General features: G+C 37.8%; 1 protein-coding gene across 5 annotated transcripts in view; it reads left to right on the top strand.

Annotated features, from left to right (window-relative positions):
• The window catches only part of Kmt2a (lysine methyltransferase 2A), a 77,984-nt gene that overhangs the window by 39,639 nt on the left and 12,972 nt on the right, over positions 1-25,373 (top strand). For 3 of the 5 annotated variants that reach the window (XM_047517376.1, XM_047517378.1, XM_047517380.1), the window contains 22 exons: positions 522-653; positions 1,218-1,331; positions 4,813-4,959; positions 5,421-5,516; positions 5,768-5,888; positions 7,060-7,182; positions 7,599-7,783; positions 8,635-8,808; positions 9,683-9,793; positions 10,089-10,162; positions 10,850-11,043; positions 11,382-11,488; positions 12,644-12,781; positions 13,793-13,951; positions 14,702-14,819; positions 14,938-15,016; positions 16,336-16,496; positions 16,698-16,883; positions 17,091-21,339; positions 22,505-22,585; positions 23,616-23,677; positions 24,793-24,963. In XM_047517376.1, coding sequence (XP_047373332.1) covers positions 522-653; positions 1,218-1,331; positions 4,813-4,959; positions 5,421-5,516; positions 5,768-5,888; positions 7,060-7,182; positions 7,599-7,783; positions 8,635-8,808; positions 9,683-9,793; positions 10,089-10,162; positions 10,850-11,043; positions 11,382-11,488; positions 12,644-12,781; positions 13,793-13,951; positions 14,702-14,819; positions 14,938-15,016; positions 16,336-16,496; positions 16,698-16,883; positions 17,091-21,339; positions 22,505-22,585; positions 23,616-23,677; positions 24,793-24,963 — 6,982 coding nt within the window. The remainder of the gene's footprint in view (positions 1-521; positions 654-1,217; positions 1,332-4,812; positions 4,960-5,420; positions 5,517-5,767; positions 5,889-7,059; positions 7,183-7,598; positions 7,784-8,634; positions 8,809-9,682; positions 9,794-10,088; positions 10,163-10,849; positions 11,044-11,381; positions 11,489-12,643; positions 12,782-13,792; positions 13,952-14,701; positions 14,820-14,937; positions 15,017-16,335; positions 16,497-16,697; positions 16,884-17,090; positions 21,340-22,504; positions 22,586-23,615; positions 23,678-24,792; positions 24,964-25,373) is intronic. The other 2 variants (XM_047517377.1, XM_047517379.1) reach the window with 1 other exon arrangement.

The raw sequence follows: 25,373 nt of genomic DNA on the forward strand, positions 1-25,373 counted from the left end.
GTAGGTCCTTGACATTTTCATGATTAACTGAAAATTATGTAAATTAACCAATTTCATTCGGGTCTAGGCTTTAGCCTATGTCTTTTTTGGTCTCTTTTTCTTGTTGTGTTTGCTTATTTGTGAACCCCACATCTTGTAGTCTAAGAATTTGCTTATTCTGCAGGTCACTTTCTTTTCTCAACATACAACATACTTTAGCAAGATTTGCCTGTAAAAATCACCTTTACCTGTGTCCAGTATTTTTATTTATTATGGACAGAAACAGAGGATTTAATTGTTTTTGTTTTTTGAGATGCTGGAGATTAAACCTGCTTCCTGCATGTGAGTCTAGTGCTATACCACTGAGCTACATTTCCAGCCCAGTTAAGAATTTTCTGAATATTACTTCTCTGTTGTTATAGAATACTTATGTTGTAAACATATGTTCCAGATTTATTAACAAGGTGTGGCATTATTGCCTGTTGAAAATGTGAAGGAAGTAGGGTGTGGTTTTGTTCTATAATCATCTTTTGTCTCCTTAGGAAAAACCTCCTCCAGTCAATAAGCAGGAGAATGCAGGCACTTTGAACATCCTCAGCACTCTATCCAATGGCAGTAGTTCTAAGCAAAAAATCCTTGCAGATGGAGTCCACAGGATCAGAGTGGACTTTAAGGTAAAGGTATTTAGTGATGGTGCAGTTTATTCATGACCTTTAAGTAAAGAAAATGGTGCTGAAAAGTGTTGAAAGAGAGGAAATCATCACCAACTTGAAGAATGAATAATAGCTATAGGTTAGCATATGGGTTCAGGTGTGTAAGAACTTTAGTCACTATTGTGAGGCCACTTTTTAAAATTTCCTGAAGAACACAGCCATTGAAAAACCTGTCCATCCTAAGCAGTATCTGAGAAAGTAACTCTTCCACAAACTGATGATTGCTTGAATTAGCAAAACTAAGGAGATTTCAGTCAAAGTATATCTTGGCTGTATATGTAGTAAGACTTGAACCAAGAGGTGATAGTTTGTGTCTGAGATTTTAAAATTTATGATATCACTTTGATTTTGTGATTTTTTTTTTTTTATCCTCATTTTGTCATTATAAAACTTTCTTTTCTGCTTTTCTGCGCTTTTGGGGATCAAACCCAGGGCCTCATGCATGCTTGACAAGTGCTTTACTACTGAGCTACAACTCCAGGCACTTATAAAACTTATATAAGTAATCTCTCTCTTTGCCTACAGGAGGATTGTGAAGCAGAAAATGTGTGGGAGATGGGAGGCTTAGGAATCTTGACCTCTGTTCCTATAACACCCAGGGTGGTTTGTTTTCTCTGTGCCAGTAGTGGGCATGTAGAGGTAAGTATCCTGCTTCTTTGTACCCTAGAAACTATAACAGTAGATTCTTTTGCTGTGGATAAAAAATTATTCTTTTTGTTGGTATTTAGCAGGTACTATCCCTGTTCGAATCAGCTAATGAAATATTTTTAAATTTTTTGGAGATTTCAGAAACAAATCTGCTTTTTAGAGTAGTAGTCTTCTTTCTTAAATTCAGTTTTTATTAGAGTTCTGATTTTTCTATTAGAGGTTTAAACATGGGGAAAATGATAATGTCCTTTTATAAAAAGGAATGTTGTCAATCGTTTATTCACTTATTTAATTTTTTGTCTTTTTTCTCTTTTTATTGGCATAATTATATATAATGGAATTTATTGTTACATATTTATACAAACATACAATGTAATATTGATGGTTGTTTCATATTGACTACCAAAGCCCCCTTATTTATAAAAAGCTCTTTTTGACAATTAATAAGAAAAAGGAACAAAACCTAGTAAAAAATAGACAAAGAACAGAAACAGATAATTCACAAAATGAGAAACAAAAAAATGTGGCTGTGTAGGGAGGCGGGGGTTTAACCCAGTAACTGAAAACTGGAAATTAAAGCATGGTAGAAAGAATCATGCAGAGATGGGAACTTTTGCATGGTAGAAATATAAATTAGTTACAATCTTTCCTTCTGAGGGAGTTATTTGGAAATAAGTATTTTTGTTTGTTTTGGATGAGGTCTTTCTGTGTTGCCTAGGCTGGTCTCAAATTCAAGGTTCCCCTGCATCTGCTTCCTGAGTAACTGGGTTTACTGGCATGGGCCAGTGTGCCTGACTTGGAAATAACATGTTTATCTTTAAAATGGGCATATCCTCTAACCCAGAAGGGGCTTGAACTCAGGAATACTCTACCACTGAGCTATATCCCCAGCCCTTTTCATTTTGAGACAGGGTCTCATTAAGTTGCCCAGGCTGGCCTTGAACTTGACTGTCCTCTTGCCTTAGCCTCCCAAGTAGCTAGGATTATAGGTGTGTCCCACCATGCCTGGCTCACATGTTTGTCTTAAGGAAATACTTAGAAAAGTTAACAAATTGTCTAGCTATCTATTTATCTGTCTGTCTATCTATATCACTATCTATCTATATGTGAGTTTATTTCATGTGTTTCATGATAATAAATAATAGAAACAACTCCAAAGTCCATCAGTAGGGAGCCTGGGTTAAAATAATGATAGGACATGTATATAATTGGCAAATATGATAATATAGTCTGATATTAATATAGATGTCCATGACATGTCACCAAGTGAAAAGAGCAGGTTACGAAGTATACATATCACATAACCTCATTTGGGTTCAAATAAATGTTTTTAAAATATATACATAGGGCCAGGCGCAGTGACACATGCCTGTAATCCTGTGATTTGGGAGGCTGAGGCAGAAGGATCACAAGTTCAAAGCCAACCTCAGCAATTTAGCAAGATTCTGTTTCAAAATAAAAAATAAAGAGGACTGGGGATGAGGCTCAGTAGTAAAGCACCCCAATAAATAATAAATGAAGTAAAAATGTAGGAAAAATTGAAAGATTTATTTCATATTAAAATATAATTGTATTATGGGTGGCCTTGGTTTTCTATATTTTTATCTTCTTGAGGTTTCTGCAGTAGGATGAGAAAGGAAGGAAAAAGCACAATTTTAAATAGGAAGTGATATTTTGTAATTCATAAAGGATAAATTTTAAGACCAATACAATTCTGAAGTTCCTGAATACCTACTTAACTTTTTATTCATCACATATGTATTCAGTAGTCACAAAACAAAATCCAAGGCCTGGTTAAAATCTGAATGTTGAGCAATCAGTGATACTCACAACTAGCTGAGAGACTCAGTTCTGCCTACTTGCTATTTTAATTATGCATTAGCAAAATTACAAGTTGTTGGCTGGTATTCATTATTAAGTAGATAGTTCCTTTGTGCTTCATATGAACATTGTTATAAGTGCTGGGGTTGCTTCAAATGTCACTGAGACTAAGAATATTGGGTTTTTAAGTGCCAGTCTCTTTTTTTCCTCCATGGACTAATGCTTTGCATCCACACATACACTACCCATAGGGATAACTTAATTTTTTGTAGTACTAGTCCTTCAACTTCTATGATTAAATTTATGTTTTTTTCAGGGTGGTAGCATTCTAATTGAAATTGTGTATAGATGTGTACAACAGTCACAGGATTCCTAAAATGAATTATTTCCTCTTTGTTTCTCTTTGTATGAATATATTTTAAAGAATAAGAAATGAAATACTTCACGTTTTTGTTAGATATAAATAAATTTTTTTCTAAAAATTTGAGAGTAAGTTGCTGATGTAAGCCCTTTTGCCAATAACTATTAGTTTGTATTTCCTAAAATCATAGATATCCTCTTTATAACCACAGTATAATTATCAAAATCAGGAAATTAATGTTGGTGCATTACTGTTATCTAATATGTAGACCTTATTTAGGTTTGATCACTTGTCCCAATAATTACTTTATAGCAAAAATTTCGGGGTTCTCCTTAGTATTTTTGACAATGCTTTATCAATTTGGAAAGAAGTTTTTTTTTTTTGGTACCGGGGATTGAACCTATGAGCACTTTATCACTGAGCTACACCCCAGTCCTTTTTATTTTTTATTTGAGACAGGGTCTCACTAAGTTGCTTAGGGTCTTCCCCAGTTGCTGATACTGGCTTTGAACTTTCTATCCTCCTATCTCAGTCTTCCAAGTGTTGGGATTACTAGTGTGCACCACTGCAGCAACTGAATGTTATTTATTTTAAAAATTACAGATAGAAAAGATAAAACTGTACAGTTGTTCAGTATATTGTAAAAGCTTTCAAAGCCCTCCTACAACTCCTTTACATTCCCACAGCTTTTATGTCTCCTGTGGTACTTAGCACTTGCTGTTAAATCTTAGGTTATATTTATTTCATTACTTTGTAATTCTACTGTCATTAGTAGTTTAGTTCCCTGAATTCCCTGCATTGCCCATTGACTATATTTAATTCACTGTGTTGAATTAAGTACAGGTTGAGTATTTCTTTTCTGAAATACTTGAGATCAGAAGTGTTTTTGATTTTGGCTATTTGTATAGGGTTTGAAATATTTACATATACATAATGAAAAATCATGGAGATGAGACCAAATTCTAAACATGAAATTCATTTGTTTAACATATACCTTATACACATAGCCTGAAGATAACTTCTTACTATTTATATTAATTTTGTACATGAAACAAAGTTTGGGTACATGGTGAGCCATTGGAGATCAGGTATGGGATCTTCTCCTCATACCAGCATTCAAAAAGTTTTAGATTTTGGCACATTTTGAATTTCAAATTTTGGGGTTATGGATGCTCAACCTGTTTATACCAGTGAACTCCTAAAACTCAAAAGTATGTAAGTGGGGTAGGGTTGATATTTTTTCCTGCACTGTTATTTGACACACTTCTGTGTTGCCTTCTTCTTGCTTAGTTTGTGTATTGCCAAGTGTGTTGTGAACCCTTCCACAAGTTTTGTTTAGAGGAGAACGAGCGCCCTCTGGAGGACCAGCTGGAAAATTGGTGTTGTCGTCGCTGCAAGTTCTGTCATGTTTGTGGAAGGCAGCATCAGGCTACGAAGGTACAAAACATAGTAACAGAACTATTAGAGGATTCCTCTCTCCATTTCTGCCTTCTTCTCTGGGGTTTTGTATCTATATTCTTTTCTCCTCTGACTTAATCTGTTTTGACTTTAATTGAGTATAATCAGTTGCCTGATTCTGTGGAAATGAATTTTGGAATCATAGCAGAGACTATGATACTGGAAAAAATTCCAAAAATAAGGAAAAATTATCTGATAATATTACCTATTGAGTACTTTTGGTAGGAAATAAATCTCTATACTTTAGTTGGGAGTAAGTGGTGTATGAGGAAATTTTAAGCTGTTCAAATGGTGCACTATACTTACTTAAAGATAAGTATGAAATGGAGTACTAAGAGGTATGCACTATACTCACTTAAAGAAAAGTATGAAATGCTAAGTAAAAGGTATTTAATGAAGGTGTCGTGATGCCCACTTTTTGCCATTACATTTTCCTACAGCAACTGCTGGAGTGTAATAAGTGCCGAAACAGCTATCACCCTGAGTGCCTGGGACCAAACTACCCCACCAAACCCACAAAGAAAAAGAAAGTTTGGGTGAGTATGCACATTATGCTGTTTCAGAAGAATTGTCGTGGGTTATAAGTTAGGCTTGTATAAATTTTAATAGGTGTATCCTTACTTGAGGATGTCAGTGTAACAATTCTTTTTACCTCGTTAGGAAAAGTCATCTTAATAAAGAAGTCAGATCTAGAAATGAGCAGCATTTGTGATCTTTTTAATTTTAATTTTAATTTTAATAAGGAAAGATATTAAACTAAGAAATTCCTGTTGAATTTCTTTTCCAGATATGTACCAAGTGTGTTCGCTGCAAGAGCTGTGGATCCACAACTCCAGGCAAAGGATGGGATGCACAGTGGTCTCATGATTTTTCACTGTGCCATGATTGTGCCAAACTCTTTGCTAAAGGTACCCAAAAAAGCCAATTTTGTCCATGTTTGGTGTCTTGAAAGTTAATTGACCTCTCCAGGAGAATAAAGTACGGAGTCTTACTCATTTTGTCAAGGATGCCATTTAGACACATTCCTGTGTTCCTATTGCTGCTCTTTCTTTTGCAGAGACTACTTAGAAACTGGAGTATTTTGTTCACTTCCATAGGAAGATAGAAGGGGAGTTTTCATTATAACTAACTGCAAATGAATGCTCTAAGCCAGTAGAGCCAAAGTGTGATACACATACATTTGATTTTTTCAGAAATGACCCCAAGTAGTACTCAAGCATTTTATTTTGTAATTTTATTAAAAATTTTTTTGGTACTGGGGATTGAACCCAGGGGTACATTACTACAAAGCTATATATCCCCAACCCTTTTTTAAAATTTATTTTTATTTTGAGATAGGGTCTCACAAGTTGCTTAGGGCCTTACTAAATTGCTAAGACTGGCCTTGAACTTATTCCTTCTGCCTCAGCCTCCTGAGTCACTGGGATTACAGGAGTGTGCCACTGTGCCCAGCAAGCATTTTATTTTAATAGGTATGCTAGGAAAAAAATTTAACCAATACATTAGAACTGTTGTTTTATTGAATTAGACTAATAATGATATAAAGTCACTATTAGAATTATTTTAAGTAAAATAAGCAGATTAATTTAAAGAACTCTATTATGTAATAAATAATAGAGGGGATACACAGATAAAGCAAATATATGAAGGTTGTATATAGTACTGAATTTTAGAAAGTGCTGCTCTGAGCTCTAATGTAAAAACACTGGGAATAGAAAAAAGTTAAATTAACTGTTCTGTACTCCTATACTGCCATCTGTTTTGGAAAATTTAAACATTTTTTAAGTGTTTAAGAGACTCTCTTCTTTTTCTATTATGCTATCTTAAATCTATCTCATGACCCTTATTAATGTGTCTAAAGAAGAGAAATAATGGCACATACAGATCTTTCCTAGGAGTATTCTAGAAGTCCAGAATAATCTTAACACTTAGCAGATGTGTCAACAGTCATTGTAGGTCCATACTACTGTTCATAAGTGAATGCTAGTCTGGAAGAATACAGATATAGATTAGGTTGAGGGCCTTAAAAGCATTGGTGTATGAACCAAGGCACTATTGCAATCTCTACTCTGCTTTCAGGAAACTTCTGCCCTCTCTGTGACAAGTGTTATGATGATGATGACTATGAGAGTAAGATGATGCAGTGTGGGAAGTGTGATCGCTGGGTCCATTCCAAATGTGAGAATCTTTCAGGTACAGAAGGTTGGAGTCTTTTTATTACAGTTTCTTTCTCCCTAGGTACTGCTGCATTTATAGCCCCCAGAACACTATAAACCTGATTATGGTAGAGCTATTTGAAGTCCTTTTAAAGTTATTGTTTGGTCTCTAGAATAAGCAGCATTGTGTTGTTTATGCTCATTTCTCCTGAACACATCTTTTTACTTATTGTTGTCCTTTGTGGGTACCATAATCTATTGATTCTCCAATAACCAAATCCTGGATTAGTATTAATAATGTCCCTTTGGGAGGTCAGCGTGTATGAGATGCTACAGTATAGTAGCATCTCAGGTTGGTTCCTACATACAGCTATAGTGAGGTCAGTGGCTTAGTTTGTTTACCTTCTCTCTCTCTCTCTTACTCTTCAGAGGACCTCCTCATTATAGGTTTTGTTTTCCTAGATGAGATGTATGAGATTCTATCTAATCTGCCAGAAAGTGTGGCCTACACTTGTGTCAACTGTACTGAGCGGCACCCTGCTGAGTGGCGACTGGCTCTTGAAAAAGAGCTACAGATTTCTCTGAAGCAAGTTCTGACAGCCTTGTTGAATTCACGGACTACCAGCCACTTGCTGCGCTACCGGCAGGTAGACTGAAGTTGCATTTTGTTTTCTGAGAGCTAGTTCTTAGGTGGTTTTTTACCTAACAATAGAAAGGGTGTTGTTTTTTTTGTTGTTGTTGTTTGTTTTGCGTCATTTTTCATTTAATTTATAGTTGCTTCTTTTGGTGATAACCATTGGGGAAAATTTTCAGAGTAGTTCTTCTGTGTAATAGGCTATAGTAAGGAATAGGCTATAGTAAGGAATTTGGACTTTTAACTCTGATGATAATGGAGAGACAGTGAAGGACTTTACCCCAGAGCAAAGTTGTTTTTTAGAGGGGAAAACAAAATCTGCACTGGAGTAAAGAAGAATTAGAGCAAGAGCAAGAATTAGAATTAGAATTAGAATTAGAGCAAGAGCAGTATTGGGAGCAGACACAGTAATCTACTTGAAAACCACTACTTTTTGTCCAAGTTGTAAACTATACATCTATAAAATAGTCAGTCATTGGAAAAAGGTATAATGTTGAAAGAACACCTAGATAACTTTAACTCAGAGTGAGGCTGCTGTTTCATCTTTTAATAATGCTTCTTTTTTGTGTTTTTGAGTAAAATAAAGAGTTGTCATCTATGTCATATTCCAAAGGAACTAGACACAGTTTCAGTTTTTTATACCAGGTTTGGAAATTTTCAAGGATACTCCTAAGCTAGCCTAACTAAGCTATTAGGTAACACACTCGTTTTAACTTTTCAATTTGAGAAATCTCTGGTTCTTGTCATGCTCTCTGTTTTGTAATATGAATTACTCAGTACCATCTTTGTTAACTTTAGTAGAATGTGCATGGGATGCCTCATTTTTAGAGTTATGTTAAAGAAATGTCTGTTTTCTGGCAACAGGCTGCCAAGCCTCCAGACTTAAACCCTGAGACAGAGGAGAGTATACCTTCCCGCAGCTCCCCAGAAGGACCTGATCCCCCAGTTCTTACTGAGGTCAGCAAACAGGATGATCAACAGCCTTTAGATCTGGAAGGAGTCAAGAGGAAAATGGACCAGGGGAACTATACATCTGTGGTATGTCTGTACAGCAAACCACCAATCTTTCAAATTTAGCTTTCTTAGATCTTTGTGGAATGAGGCTGGGTATAAATAAATTTAAAAATTATTTGTATTATATTTAGAAATGTCATGTAGCTTTAAATAACCTAAAAGTATGTAAGTTATTTTAGCCCTGTGTTTCAGAAGAAGGGTTATGATATGGTAATGTCTTAAATTTTTTTTTTTTTACTTTGGCTTTCATCTGAGTTCTCTGAAAATTATTTTTATAAGAGGAAGCACTAAAAACTGTTTATGGGAAAAATGCTAATGTGAAGTTAATTTGTTCTCTTTTGAGCTCATCTGAATAATGTGTCTTTCCTTAGGATATTATTTGTAGATAGATGCCTTTTAGTTTTATGATTTTAAGAATGTATAGAAGGGGGCTGGGTCTGTAGCTCAGTGGTAAAGCACTTGCTTCGCACCTGTGAGGCACTGGGTTTGATCCTCAGCACCACATAAAAATAAATAAATAAAATAAAGGCCTGCTGTCCATCTACCAAAAAAATATTTTTTTAAGTTAAAAAAAAAGAACATATAGGAAATGATCATCTCATAGTCTATATTTGCTATTCAATTCTATACTTACTTTGTTCCAAATAAAAAATTGTGAGTCTGTCTAGGTAACTTACCATGATAGAGCTAATTTGCTTGCATTCTTGCATCTCTTGATTGCCTTAAGTTAGTTGTGAAGTGAATCCCACAGGCTTCAGCCAAAGAGAAGTTACTCTGTATTAAAATAGGGTATAAGTTTTTAGTTGGATCTCTGTACTGGATGATTAAAGAGGGAAGAGAAAGTGATTTTGAGAGCTTGCTGTTTTGTGAATAATTAATGTTTTATTTTTATATACAGTTGGAGTTCAGTGATGATATTGTGAAGATCATTCAAGCAGCCATTAATTCAGATGGAGGGCAGCCAGAGATTAAAAAAGCCAACAGCATGGTCAAGTCCTTCTTTATTCGGGTGAATGATATTAATAGTTCTGTTTTTATTGCTTACCTATGAGTAATTGCTCCATGAATACAATGAACTTATTCTCTTTTACTGTTTGCTTTGCCACATGTGCAAAATATCTTTTAGTTTCTTTTGTTCCTCCACTTCTTGGGGGAGGATGTTGGTGAAGTTGCCTGAGTGGATGGAACTTTGCCTTGGTGGCCTGAAAATATCCTCATATTAACAGATGCTGGTGTGAAGTCGTCAGCTTTTTGTGGTTTCCAAATGAATGTTCACATGTTTACATTATTTGTTTTTCTTTTAGCAAATGGAGCGAGTTTTTCCATGGTTCAGCGTCAAAAAGTCAAGGTTTTGGGAGCCAAATAAAGTGTCAAGCAAGTAAGTTAATTAAGTACTACACTTTTCTATTCCTTGTCAGTTAGAGATCAGAGTTCTAGAAAGTTTTAATATAAAATGAATCAGTTGAGATGCCTTTTTGTACTGGTTTGGAGCCAGCATTTTATGTTCATTGTAGACTCTTGCCTCTTTTTTCACTTACATATTTGTTAGGTTTAAGGGAACTTTAATTTGTGGCATAGGGGCAAGACATATGTGATACAGCCACATAGTTGGACTTGTTTTAATTGGGTTCTATTTTACTTAGTTCAAACGGTGCTGTCTACTACTCTTGAGTCTTCATATTTAACCTTTAATTTTATTCCTGTAAATTCTTTTGATTTTTTTGGATGGGTGGGGATGCAGCAGCACAGCTCTGTGAATCAAACCCAGGGCCTCAGACATGCTAGGCAAGAACTCTTATCAGTGAGCTACATCCCCAGCCTGCTTTTGATTTTCGAAAGGGTTATCATTTATTTCTAGAAATTTAGGTGACTCATGTTGAGATTATGATATTAAAATTAAAGTTCTGTGTATTTTGGCAGTTTTCAAACTCTGTGACTTATTCTTACATTCTGTAAATAGCTCATACATGGGTCCAAGACCTGATGATATCAAGAATTTGATTTTTTGTGGTTTTAGATATATTGTAGGAGTTCAATAAATACTTGTTGAATCAATTATTTTCAGCAGTGGGATGTTACCAAACGCAGTGCTTCCACCTTCACTTGACCATAATTATGCTCAGTGGCAGGAGCGAGAGGAAAACAGCCACACTGAGCAGCCTCCTTTAATGAAGAAAATCATTCCAGCTCCCAAACCCAAAGGACCTGGAGAACCAGACTCACCAACTCCTCTACATCCTCCTACTCCACCAATTTTGAGTAAGGCACCAAAGAATTTCCATTTCTTGCTAGGTGCAAATATTTGACATTGTGAATCTAAATTTAATGTACTTGAAAAAAATTTAATATACCTGGATATTAAAAAGGAATTTTTAGGTCATGCTTAAATGTAATAGCATCATTGTTTTTGCGTACTCGAGAAGTTAACAAAGCCTTGAGGTAAAAACACAGTATTACGTAGGTGTTGAGGTAGCATAACTTTGAACATTTTTCCCAAAGTATTTCTTTTACACACTATTTTAACTGAATTGTTTCTTTTTTCCTGGAAATCAGACTTAGTACTGATAATTTTAACTGAATGTCTTTTGGGTTTCAAGGTACTGATAGGAGCCGAGAAGACAGTCCAGAGCTGAACCCACCCCCAGGCATAGAAGATAATAGACAGTGTGCATTATGTTTAATGTATGGTGATGACAGTGCTAATGTAAGTACTTTGGAACCTGAGGTCCTAGTTAATAGGCACTTCACATGAATAGTTTATAGTTTATCGTTTGTGTCAGCATGTGATGACTGCATCCTATTTATTTAATGAATGTTTCCTTATCAGTTTGTGGCATTTAAAAAAATTTATAACTGATTATAGTCGATTCAAAGCCAAATTAATTGATTTGCCTTAAGTTAACCCATTAACCTGTTGTTGTCAAGTAATTTTGTGTGTATGTGTGTTTGGTATTGGGGTGGAACCTAGGGCCTCACACATGCTAGGCAAGTGTTCTACCCCGAACTTTTCTACTGAAAGTTTCTCAAAAATTTCACGAAAGTCAGTAAAATATAAGTTACATATTGTATAGCTTGTTCAGTTTAATGTAAGTCAGCAGAGTGGTTAAGAGCTCCAGTTGTTGTGACAGGCAACTTAGGTTCTCTTCTGGGCTTTACTACCTACCCTTTGACCTTCATCAGTGGTGTAAACTTTCTGACCCTCAGTTACAGCTTTAAAATGAAGATGAAAATGCTTACCTCAGAGTGCTTGTGTGGATTAAATGAAGTAATATATGCAAGGCCTTCACTTAATGTTTGGCACAGAGTAAGCTTTCAGTTTGGGCTGGCAGGGTGCAGGGGATTTAACCCAGAGGCAGTTTATCCACTAGCTACATCCTTAATCCTTGTTTTTTTTGGGGCGGGGGTCAGGTGAGATAGGGGGCTTGAACTTGTGATCCTTTTGTCTCAGCTCCCCAAGTCCCTGGGATTACAGGCATGTGCCACTGCACATGACTAAGCTTTCGGTTTTTTTTAAAAAGTATTTAATGCAGGCTGAGAAAATTGGTTTTGAAATATGGTTTTAAAGAAGTCAATGCATAATTATATAAACTTGTCACATATTGCTCATTTTTTGTGTTCTTTAGATTTATAAAAATTCCCAGTCTATAGAAAAAGTAATCTAGAAATGAAGGAAGTAGAAAACACAAATATTGAAAGTTGAAGTAGAAAACAGAAATATTGTGATTTTTGTGTACATCCCTAAATTAAAGAATTTTATTTGTTTTCTTGAGGTAATCTTCACTGAGGTAAAGCTAATATCAAGGAAAGCCTCCTTTGACATTTTATTCTTCAAGAAAAAAGAAATCTCTTTATTTCATAGGATGCTGGCCGTTTGCTATACATTGGTCAAAATGAATGGACACACGTAAATTGTGCTTTGTGGTCAGCGGAAGTGTTTGAAGATGATGATGGGTCACTAAAGAATGTGCATATGGCTGTGATCAGGGGCAAGCAGCTGGTAAGAGCTTAATGGGTAAATTTTATGGAAGAGATGTCCTTTTGATTTATAGATATTCTTTCTGTGGGTAAATGCTGCTTTGCTGGGATTTTTCACAGTATCTTCAGAGTAGTTATCCAACAAATGTTGACATACATTATAGGCAGAATGCTATTCTGATCCTTGGAAGACAGATACAAAAGAAATAGAAAAGTATTACCTAATTTGGGAGATAATTCATATATATGAAAAAGTATCAATGTATTAGGGGATCATTTAGTTTAAATGATCTCTGAAATCTCAGTTGAGTCAACATTCTGAGGTTCCAAAGAATAAAATCATACAAATACATGAAGAAGAGATATGGGAAGTGATCAGTTGCAGTTGAGAGTAATCAAAAAAGGCATTGAAGGAGTAAAAATTTAAAAGCTGTTTTGAAGGAGAGGATAAAATGAAGGATTGTAAAACAAGCCAGCCAATAAACAAAATAGCACTTGCAAAGAAGCAACAGTAAATTGTGTGGTGAGCACAAAAAGAAATTCCTGCTTTGAGCAGAGTCAGATTGTGACTAACAAAATAAGGTGGTGACATACAGGACCAGTTGAAGAAAATCTTTGAATCATTTCATAAGTTTGTTATGTCAGTCTAGTAACTGAAGAACCATTATGTTTCTGACTAGTAAAATCCTTGTAGAATTTTGTTGCTTTGGGTTATAACTTTCTTGTAAGGTGATGTTTTTAGAATTGATCTTTAGAGTTTCATGTCTTATAAGTCAGACATTAATCCTAGAAAAACTATGTTTTAGACCAAGTACTAAATCCAGTTGTAATATTTAAATGTATAGCTAAAAGACTGTATGGAGAATGGGAAAGGACTTGAAGCTTTTCTGCTCAGGATTTTTCTGTAGTTCAACAGATTACCAATCAACAAAATTAATTTTAGAAAAGCGAGAATAGGATGATCTATATAAATGTTGAGATGACAAACATTTAAAAATGTCTGAAAGTCTAAATAGGGCTCTGTTTTTTTTAGAGATGTGAATTCTGCCAAAAGCCAGGAGCCACTGTGGGTTGCTGTCTTACATCCTGCACCAGCAACTATCATTTCATGTGTTCCCGAGCCAAGAACTGTGTCTTCCTGGATGATAAAAAAGTGTATTGTCAACGACATCGGGATTTGATCAAAGGCGAGGTGAGATAACTTTAGTTGCTTTTATGTATATGTTTGACTATTTCTTTAGAGCACTGTTAGGTCCACTGCAAAATTAAGCAGACGGTACAGAGATTTCCTGTATACTCCCTGCCTCTACACAACATGCAGCCTCCCCCATTAATAGCTTCCCCCTCTAGGCAGTTGATGAAACTCCATCAAGACATCATTATCACTCAGCATCCACAGCTTACATTAAGTTTTCACTCTTTGTTATTGTACATTCTGTGGGTTTAGACAAATGTATGATGACACATATTTATCACTGTAATATCAAGCAGATATTTTCACTGCCCTAGAATGTGTTCTGCCTATTCATCTGTCCCAGTGATCTGGGAAATCACTGATCTTTTTACTATCTCCATGATCTTGCCATTTCCAGTCCTGTAGTTGGAATGCCATAGTATGTAGCTTTTTCAGGCCAGTTTATTCCAATTCACAATATACCTTTAAGTTTCCTCCAAGTCTTTTTTATGACTTGTTTAGTTGCTTTTTGAATTCTGTAGGAATTTAGGAAAAAATACTAAAAAATAGCAAAATGGTAAATTCAGTTCTGCCTTCCTACTAGGCATTCCTAGAGTCACCTGTTTATGAAAAATAAAAGAGGTGCTTCTAGTAAGACTGAAGGGTGATTTTGAGATGCTCTGTATATTCCCTCTGAGAAAGTCAGTACCATGAGTATAATGTGTAAAGGGACAGCCTATTAACAGCAATCTTGGGTTTTTATTTAAGGTGGTTCCTGAGAATGGATTTGAAGTTTTTAGAAGAGTGTTTGTGGACTTTGAAGGAATCAGCTTGAGAAGGAAGTTCCTCAATGGCCTAGAACCAGAAAATATCCACATGATGATTGGTATGACATAGGCCTGGATTATTGGGGAGGATTGTATTGTCATTATGGCACTTTCTAGTCCTCACTTATAAAATGACCCTCCCCATTACATCTTCTAATCAGTTCTTTTTTTGGTCAGGCTCAATGACGATTGACTGCTTAGGAATTCTGAATGATCTCTCTGACTGTGAAGATAAGCTCTTTCCTATTGGATATCAGTAAGTAAAAAGAAGACATTAACCCTCACAACTTGAGCACTCGGAAGCTTTGTATGTACAGATCATTAAATGTAGAGGCATTGCTTGTTAGCTAGTTTTAATTGCTGCAAAAAAAAAAAAAAAAAAAATGACCTTTTTTGCTAGTTCCCTAGTTCATTAGCTTGTAGGACTAACTCTTCAAGTCTGGTAAATCCTATATAGGAGCAAGGTGTTATTGGTATAATTTTAGAATAATTACCAAATAAAACCTAAATAGAAAACACAGGATCAGTCTCTTAAGATTCCTCTAAATCCCATTCATCTGGATGCAAGTCCAGATGTTTTCATGAATCAAGCACCTCAGATCCTGTTTCCAATCTTACTTTTTTTTTTATCTTTCTTTCTCTCACAGTGCTGGGAATCCAGCACAAGGCTTTGCACATACTACATGAACATTCTACCACTGAATTGCACTCTCCTAGTTTTATATTTTATAGGTCTTTCTAAAAATTTAGGTCCCCAGGGGCTGGGGAGATAGCTCAGTTGGTAGAGTGCTTGCCTTGTAAGCACAAGGCCCTGGGTTCGATCCCCAGCACCCAAAAAAAAAAAAAAAATTAAGTCCCCAAATAATAATCAGATTCTCCAGTCAGAATCTATAATCTTTTTTATGAAATAGATAGTTTAAGCATCCAACAAGCTGACAGTATAAATTGAGAATTACCTGTGTCTCCCTCATTGGAGTCTCATTTTGCAGTATATGCTTCAATTTATTCTGTATTCCAATTCTGATAGTGCAACTCATTGTACAAACAAGTCTCCATCAGCATTCAGCAGATTTGAAGCAATTACATTTCCAAACACCTCTGGTTTGTCCTTTATTTTAGGACTTCACTTTGTATACATTTTGGAACAATAGTCACTTCTTTTTTTTTTTTTTTTTTTTTTGTGGTGCTGGGGATTGAACCCAGGGCCTTGTGCTTGTGAGGCAAGCGCTCTACCAGCTGAGCTATATCCCCAACCCATTAGTTACTTCTTGAAGGTTAATAACTATTTCTAGTAATAGTGTTTTCTTTACCTGGGTTTAGAATATTTTTCTGTTTTGTATGCCTGCTTACAATTCAATTAAAAAAAGATCTTGTTCTATTTATGGGGAGGCTAAGAAATAGTAAGAACTTCAAAACTTGGAGCAACCTAACTAGAGGAATCTATACCAAGAACCCATGAAATAAAGGTAAATTCTCTAAATCAAGACAGGGAACCTAGCATGAGGAGAGGTTTTGACATATGTCAGTTTCTGCTTCTGTCCTCTCATTTGTGATTTTTCCCTATTTGTTTGCCAGGTGTTCCCGGGTGTACTGGAGCACCACGGATGCTCGCAAGCGCTGTGTGTACACATGCAAGATAGTGGAATGCCGCCCTCCAATTGTAGAGCCAGATATCAACAGCACCGTTGAACATGATGAAAATCGGACCATTGCCCATAGTCCATCATCATTTTCAGGTTAGTCTTTAATTGAGACAGGACTTGAGTTTTGGGAGTATGTATTGAGATCAAAAAGGGGAAAGAAAAGTCATTTATTTGCTTGGGAGGTCTCCTTTGTTTCTAGTTTGACATTTACTGAATAGCTTGCTTTTTATTGTTCATTTGTTTGATATTTTATTTTAAACTTTTTTAGTTAAGAGTTTTTATTTCCTACCACAGAAAGTTCATCTAAAGAGAGTCAGAATACAGCTGAAATTCTAAGTCCTCCATCACCAGACCGACCTCCTCATTCACAAACCTCTAGCTCCTGTTATTATCATGTCATCTCAAAGGTCCCTAGGATTCGAACACCCAGTTACTCTCCTACACAGAGATCCCCTGGCTGTCGGCCATTGCCTTCTGCAGGTAAAGGACTTCATTGACATACTTGACCCAAAGTCAGTCCAAAGATTAATTTGTAATTCTTTCAGGCAATCTTATCTTGGTGACTTTTGCTACTGAAAATATATTTTCAATTACCTATAGATAGATATAATCAAGTCATTAAAACCAGTGTCTTCCACATATTTGTTCTCTCTACGATAGCCTTTCTTGCTTTTTCTCTTTTTTCAGGAAGTCCTACCCCAACCACTCATGAAATAGTCACAGTGGGTGACCCTTTACTCTCCTCTGGACTGCGAAGCATTGGCTCCAGGCGACATAGTACTTCTTCCTTGTCACCCCAGCGGTCTAAGCTCCGGATAATGTCTCCAATGAGAACTGGAAATACTTACTCCAGGAATAGTGTTTCCTCAGTCTCCACCACTGGGAACCCTACAGATTCCGAGTCAAGTGCCAAAGCAATTGATCATGCCTTAGGGCCATTGAATTCAAGTGCTAACGTAGGGCACAGCACTCCCACCTCTTCAAGTTTGCAAAGGACGGTGGTCACTGTAGGCTCTAAAACCAGTCACTTGGATGCATCTTCATCTTCAGAAATGAAGCATTCAGGTCCTTCAGATGTGGCATCCAAGAACTCCTCGTTAAAGGGAGAAAAGACCAAAATGCTGAGTTCCAAGAGTTCAGAGGGATCTGCACATAATGTGGCTTACCCTGGAATTCCTAAACTGGCCCCACAGGTTCATAACCCAGCTTCTGGAGAATTAAATGCTAGTAAAATCAGCAATTTTGCTGAACCTCCTTCAGTGCCATTTTCTTCTAAAGAGGCCTTCTCCTTCCCACAACTTCATTTGAGAGGGCAAAGGAATGATCGAGACCAACACACAGATTCTACCCAATTGGCCAGTCCTTCTCCAGATGAAGATACGGAAGTCAAAACCTTGAAACTTTCTGGAGTGAGCAACAAATCATCCATTATCAGTGAACATGTGGCATCTAGTTCCAGAGACAGGAGACCGAAAGGGAAAAAGTCTTGTAAAGAAACTTTTAAAGAAAAGCATTCCAGTAAATCTTTTTTGGAACCTGGACAGGTGACAATTGGTGAGGAAGGAAACCTAAAGCCAGAGTTTGTGGATGAGGTTTTGACTCCTGAATTTATGGGGCAACGACCATGTAATAACCTTTCTTCTGATAAGATTGGAGATAAAGTCCTTTCTATTTCAGGAGTCCCCAAAGTTCCATCCATGCAAGTAGAAGGACCTACCAAGGAATCACAAGCACCCCGGAAACGCACAGTCAAAGTGACATTGACACCTCTAAAAATGGAAAGTGAGAATCAGTCCAAAAATGTACTGAAAGAAGGTGGTCCTGCCTCCCCTTTGCAAATAGAGTCAGCATCACCAACAGAACCAGTTTCAGCCTCTGAAAGGTCAGGAGATGGGCCAGTGGCTCAACCAAGCCCGAATAATACCTCATCCCAGGATTCTCAAAGTAACAACTATCAGAATCTTCCAGTACAAGACAGAAACCTCATGCTTCCAGACGGCCCCAAACCGCAGGAGGACAGCTCTTTCAAGAGGAGATATCCCCGTCGCAGTGCCCGTGCACGTTCTAACATGTTTTTTGGGCTAACCCCACTCTATGGAGTCAGATCCTATGGTGAAGAAGACATTCCATTCTATAGCAGCTCCACCGGGAAGAAGCGAGGGAAGAGATCAGCTGAAGGACAGGTGGATGGGGCTGATGACTTGAGCACTTCAGATGAGGACGACTTATACTACTACAACTTCACAAGAACAGTCATTTCTTCAGGTGGAGAGGAACGGCTGGCATCCCATAATTTATTTCGGGAAGAGGAACAATGTGATCTTCCAAAAATTTCACAGTTGGATGGTGTTGATGATGGGACAGAGAGTGATACCAGTGTCACAGCAACAACAAGGAAAAGCAGCCAGATTCCAAAAAGAAGCAGTAAAGAAAATGGAACAGAAAATTTAAAGATTGATCGACCTGAGGATGCTGGAGAAAAAGAACATGTCATTAAGAGTTCTGTTGGCCACAAAAATGAGCCAAAGATGGATAACTGTCATTCAGTAAGCAGAGTTAAAACGCAGGGACAGGATTCCTTGGAAGCTCAGCTCAGCTCATTGGAGTCAAGCCGCAGGGTCCACACAAGTACCCCCTCAGACAAAAATCTATTGGATACCTATAATACTGAGCTTCTGAAATCAGATTCAGACAATAACAATAGTGATGACTGTGGGAATATCCTGCCTTCAGACATTATGGACTTTGTGCTGAAGAATACTCCATCCATGCAGGCTTTGGGTGAGAGCCCAGAGTCATCTTCCTCAGAACTCCTGAATCTTGGTGAAGGTTTGGGTCTTGACAGTAATCGTGAAAAGGACATGGGTCTTTTTGAGGTATTTTCTCAGCAGCTGCCCACAACAGAGCCTGTGGACAGTAGTGTCTCTTCCTCTATCTCAGCAGAGGAGCAGTTTGAGTTGCCTCTAGAGCTGCCATCTGATCTCTCTGTCCTGACCACCCGAAGTCCTACAGTCCCTAGCCAGAATCCCAGCAGACTGGCTGTCATCTCAGACTCTGGGGAAAAGCGAGTAACCATCACAGAAAAGTCTGTAGCCTCCACTGAAGGTGACCCAGCACTGCTGAGTCCAGGAGTAGATCCCACTCCTGAAGGCCACATGACTCCTGATCACTTTATCCAAGGACACATGGATGCAGACCACATCTCCAGCCCTCCTTGTGGTTCAGTGGAGCAAGGTCACGGCAATAATCAGGATTTAACTCGAAATAGTAGCACCCCTGGCCTCCAGGTACCTGTTTCCCCTACTGTTCCCATCCAGAACCAGAAGTATGTGCCCAATTCTACTGATAGTCCCGGCCCATCTCAGATTTCTAATGCAGCTGTCCAGACCACTCCACCCCACCTGAAACCAGCCACTGAGAAACTCATTGTTGTTAATCAAAACATGCAGCCACTTTATGTTCTCCAAACTCTTCCAAATGGAGTGACCCAAAAAATCCAGTTGACCTCTTCTGTTAGTTCTTCACCCAGTGTGATGGAGACAAATACTTCAGTATTGGGACCCATGGGAAGTGGCCTCACCCTAACCACAGGACTAAATCCAAGCTTGCCAGCTTCTCAACCTCTCTTCCCTCCTACTAGCAAAGGATTGCTCCCCATGCCTCATCACCAGCACTTACATTCCTTCCCTGCAGCTACTCAAAGTAGTTTCCCACCCAACATCAGCAGTCCTCCTTCAGGCTTACTTATTGGGGTTCAGCCTCCTCCAGATCCCCAGCTTTTGGTTTCAGAAGCCAGTCAGAGGACAGACCTCACTACCACAGTAGCCACTCCATCCTCTGGACTCAAGAAAAGACCCATCTCTCGTCTACATACCCGAAAGAATAAAAAACTTGCTCCCTCTAGTACCCCTTCAAACATTGCCCCTTCTGATGTGGTTTCTAATATGACACTGATTAACTTCACACCCTCCCAACTTTCAAATCATCCTAATCTATTAGATTTGGGGTCACTTAATACTTCATCTCATCGAACTGTCCCCAACATCATAAAAAGATCTAAATCTGGCATCATGTATTTTGAACAGGCACCCCTGTTACCACCACAGAGTGTGGGAGGAACTGCTGCCACAGCGGTGGGCACATCAACAATAAGCCAAGACACTAGCCACCTCACATCAGGGCCTGTGTCTGGCTTGGCATCCAGTTCCTCTGTCTTGAATGTGGTATCCATGCAAACCACAACAACTCCTACTAGTAGTGCGTCAGTTCCAGGACATGTCACCTTAACCAACCGGAGGTTGCTTGGTACTCCAGATATTGGCTCAATAAGCAATCTTCTAATCAAAGCCAGCCAGCAGAGCCTGGGCATTCAGGAACAGCCTGTGGCTCTACCACCAAGTTCAGGAATGTTTCCACAAATGGGGACGTCACAGACTCCCTCTACTGCTGCAATGACGGCAGCATCTAGCATCTGTGTGCTTCCTTCTCCTCAGACTGCGGGCTTGACAGCTCCATCACCAGCTGGGGAGGCAGAAGAACATTATCAGCTGCAGCATGTGAACCAGCTCCTGGCCAGCAAAGCCGGGATCCTCTCTTCCCAGCGTGACCTTGATTCTGCTTCCGGGACCCAGGTTTCCAACTTCACCCAGACAGTAGATGCTCCTAATAGTGTGGGGCTAGAGCAGAACAAGGCTTTACCTTCAGCCATGCAAGCCAGTTCAGCCTCTCCAGGGGGCTCTCCATCCTCTGGACAGCAGTCAGTGAGCCCCTCAGTTCCAGCTCCCACTAAACCCAAACCAAAAATCAAACGGATTCAGCTGCCCCTGGACAAAGGGAATGGCAAGAAGCACAAAGTTTCCCATTTGCGGACCAGTTCTTCTGAAGCACACATTCCAGACCAAGAAGCCAACACGGCGTCCCTGACCTCAGCCACAGGGTGAGCCATGCTCTATTGTCTCTGTTGTGTCTGCAGGATTTTTTGCTCTGGATTAGGGGCTGTTGAAACAGTAGTCTTTGGGGAGGGACTTTTGGAAGTAAGTTACATTAGTTGGGTTTCCTGGGTTTTAACTTTAATTTTTTTTTTCTTCCAGTGATGATTAATAGAGCAAAATTTAGCCCCACAGATGAACGGTTTGGATAGAACTGTCTCTAAATATTCTTTGTTCTGATTGCAAACAGTGTTGCTGTTTGCTCCTGTGCTGAGTTTTTAGGATACTAGAAAATGCTTATTCCTGTCTGGTGGGCAAAGGCTCATGTGGTATGGTAGCTTCAGAGTCCTTAAAATGTCCTTGTTGTGGTGTATGAAGTATACAAGTGATTCTTTTCTTAATATTATTTTTTAGTTGTAGATGGGCACAATACCTTTATTTATTTATCTTTGTGTGGTACTGAGGATCAAACCCAGGGTCTCATACATTCTAGTCAAGCACTCTACCACTTGAGCTATAAGCCCACCCCAACAAGTGATTTTTTTATTTTATTTTATTTTTGGTACCCAGGATTGAACCCAGGGGCACTCAAACCACTGAGCCACATTCCCAGCCCTTTTTTTATATTTTATTTCGAGACAGGGTCTTGCTAAGTTACTTAGGGCCTTGCTAATTTGCTGAGACTGGCTTTAAACTTGGGATCCTCCTGCCTCAGCCTCACAAGCCACTGGGATTACAGGCAGGTGTGATGGCACACAGACTACAAGTGAATTTTTACATATGTATATACTATGTCACCACCGCTCAGATCAAGATATAGAACACTTCTAGAGCCCCAGAAGGCCCCTTGTGCCCTCTCTTGGTCAGTACCCTTCCAGGTAACCATTATTCTAACCTTTATTACCCTAAATATCTATTGTAGCCTCACAAATTTTATCAACTTTTTAAAAAAAATTTTTAGTTGTAGATGGACATAATACCTTTATTTATTTGTTTTTAATGTGGTGCTGAGGATTGAACCCAGTGCTAGGCTAGTGCTGTACCACCAAGCTACAATCCTAGCCCTTTTATCAACTGTTGATAGAGTCATTTCTTTAGACTGGCCTCCACATTTAATTTGGAACATATGTACCTGTGGTTTCATGCAAAGATATAAATGCTTCTCTGTTCCAGGACTCCAGGAGCAGAAGCTGAGCAGCAGGATACAGCTAGTGTGGAACAATCTTCAGAAAAGGAGTGTGGGCAGCCTGCAGGGTAAACTTAAAAATTAGTTCTCTAAAATTAAGTCCTCAACTTTGTCATTTAAAAAATAGTTCCTCCCAATTTGCATTGGCTTCGGTTTTGTTGTCCTTTTTTTTTTAAAGGAATTAACAAAAGCTTATAAAAAACCATGGCATAGAATCATTTGGATAATGGTTTTCTATTTGTCCTGCCCATCCCTTCCCAATCTATTCCCTAGAGGCAGCTATTGATAATGATTTGGTTTTATGCATGCAGATGTGTATATTTATATGCAGATATACATGGTATATATGTGAAGATGTATTTACTTATTTATATAAAAGGAATAACAACATACCTACTATCTTTTACTTGTTTTTTCCACTTAGTGAATTGTTTCCTGTATATCTTTCTGTGCCAGTAAACTTCACTTTTTTAGTGACTGCCTCCAATACTATTATGTGGACCTACAATGATTTATTTAACTTGTTTGTTTAATATATATGGATACACATTTGGATTTTTTCAGGATTTATTAATTTTATAAAGTGAAAATTGATGATGGTTTACTAGTTCATGCAGCTTACTTTTATTTTTAGTTAAACCAGCTAATTTATTTAAGTAACTGTAGAATAGCTTCTGAAAATGAAAAATAAAAGTATCCTTTCATTTTTTCCTAAAACTAAGGGTATGAGAAGAATTTCAAGAGCACAGTCTACAACTTGAAAAGCAGATACCTAATGTCAGTATTTGGAAAGGAATCTCACAAGATAGTTTTTTTAAAAGAAATTTTTTTTAGTTGTCAGTGGGTCTATTTATTTATATGTGGTGCTAAGTATTGAACCCAGGGCCTCACACATGCCAGGCAAGTGCTCTACCACTGAGCCACAACTTCAGCCCCATAAAGGACAATTTTATTTTGTGTGCCATTCAGTAGTGTGATGCTGGTGGTGTTCATTCAGCAAGTTTTGTATAACTAACAACTGAATGATGTTCAAGGACAATGACAATATATAATGCCTAGATGAAGTTGCATCTCACATCTGGCTTTATTTTCATTTAGACAAGCGGCTATTCCAGAGATTCCAGCAAACCAAAATCCAGCAAATGAGCAAGAAAGTACAGGTATGTGGGTTGGTAATTGGTTAGTATCAGAATTTTAAAGCTAGGAGGATTAAAATTACCTACTTTGCCTCTAAGCTTCAAAGTAGTTAAGTGATTGGTCAGAGTTATAGACAGAAACTCACCACCTGTCTTCTGGTGTTCTTCCACTACATAATCTGTGATTATCTGTCAGCTAGGGGACACAAAATATTGCCTGTAAATACTCTTCTGCTCTACTGACTTTAAAAGTGTAACTTAAATAGCTAGAGATAACCTGGCTTTATCCCTTAGTTGTTGCTATAGGAAACCAAGAACCATTTGTATTAGATGGATTTTGGTTACACCATCAGATACGTCTTCTAGCACTTTTCGTCTGTTGTAACGAATTTGGTCAGGAAACAACTGGGCACTGCATTTAAGATCAGAAGCCATGCCTATAAGGCCTTGCCCTATTCTGTAGAGGGGACTTCCAGAAGAGAACCAGGTGGAGAACGGCCCAGGCATGAGATTTATTGTTACACCCTGATGATTTGCTGATATTGCTAAAGGGCTGATACATCTGTTGATGGAGGAAGGCAAGGGAGGTGGAGGCTGAGAGTGCAGACTCTGGAACCAGGTGTGTTGGAATCCCAGCTTGGCCACCCAGTAACTCTGTGAAATTGACTAGTTACTTCCCTTCTCTTTGCCTTTGTTTTCTTACCTTTAAAATGAAGATTATAACAATACTTACCTCACTGGGTTATTGTAAGGTTTATATGAGTTCATCTGTGAGGTTTCTGAAAGAGTATCTGAGACATAGTTCTTCACACATGTTAACTATTATTACTTTTTTTAGTCTTTACTGAGAACAATTACTTATGGAAAAACTATCAGATTATCATACGAGAAACTCTACCAGAGAAACTGCATAACTTTATGCTCAAAACAAAACAAAAAAACAGTTGTAATCACTTTTTAACTACGACCAAGGGCAAACTCTTTGAGCCTCAGTTTGTTATCTGTGAATGAGAATAGTAATACCAACAATGACAATGTTGTTAGCTTAGAGATAGTGCATGTACAGTACTCTGCACAGAGTTGGCGTTTAGTAAGCATTTATCATTGCAACCATTTGGTTCCTGTTTGCCTCCTCATAGAACCTAAAGCGGTGGAAGAAGAAGAAAGTAATTTCAGCTCTCCACTGATGCTTTGGCTCCAACAAGAACAAAAGCGAAAGGAAAGCATAGCTGAGAAAAAGCCCAAGAAAGGACTAGTTTTTGAAATTTCAAGTGATGATGGTTTTCAGATCTGTGCAGAAAGTATTGAAGGTGAGTAGTTTAAATTAGGTAGACCAACCAGCAGAAGCCTTGTTTCAATTATCTCTGTACTTAATTTGTATTATGTCATTGAGGTGGGTAATTTTGTGCCAGATACTATGAAGGATCCTAGGAAGCAATGTATATTTTCTTTGTCCTTGAAAAGTTTATCTTAGATAAATATCTGTAATTCATGTGAGAAATAGATTATGTATCACTGCCACTTGCTCCTTTCAAATTTTATAGGTTCTTCTCTCATAGCATAAAACTTTTACTTTGTAAATTTTTTATTTTTATGTCTTACTAACTCAGTGTAAAAGAGTTCAGATTTTACTTTCCTATTCATCTTGGTATCCCTGGCATGTAGGTGTTTATTAGCTGTTTGAAGGAGTAGGGAATGTTCTCTAGGTTATAAGTACTAG

Source organism: Sciurus carolinensis, chromosome 11 (genome assembly GCF_902686445.1).
Source record: "Sciurus carolinensis chromosome 11, mSciCar1.2, whole genome shotgun sequence".
NCBI lineage: Eukaryota > Metazoa > Chordata > Mammalia > Rodentia > Sciuridae > Sciurus > Sciurus carolinensis.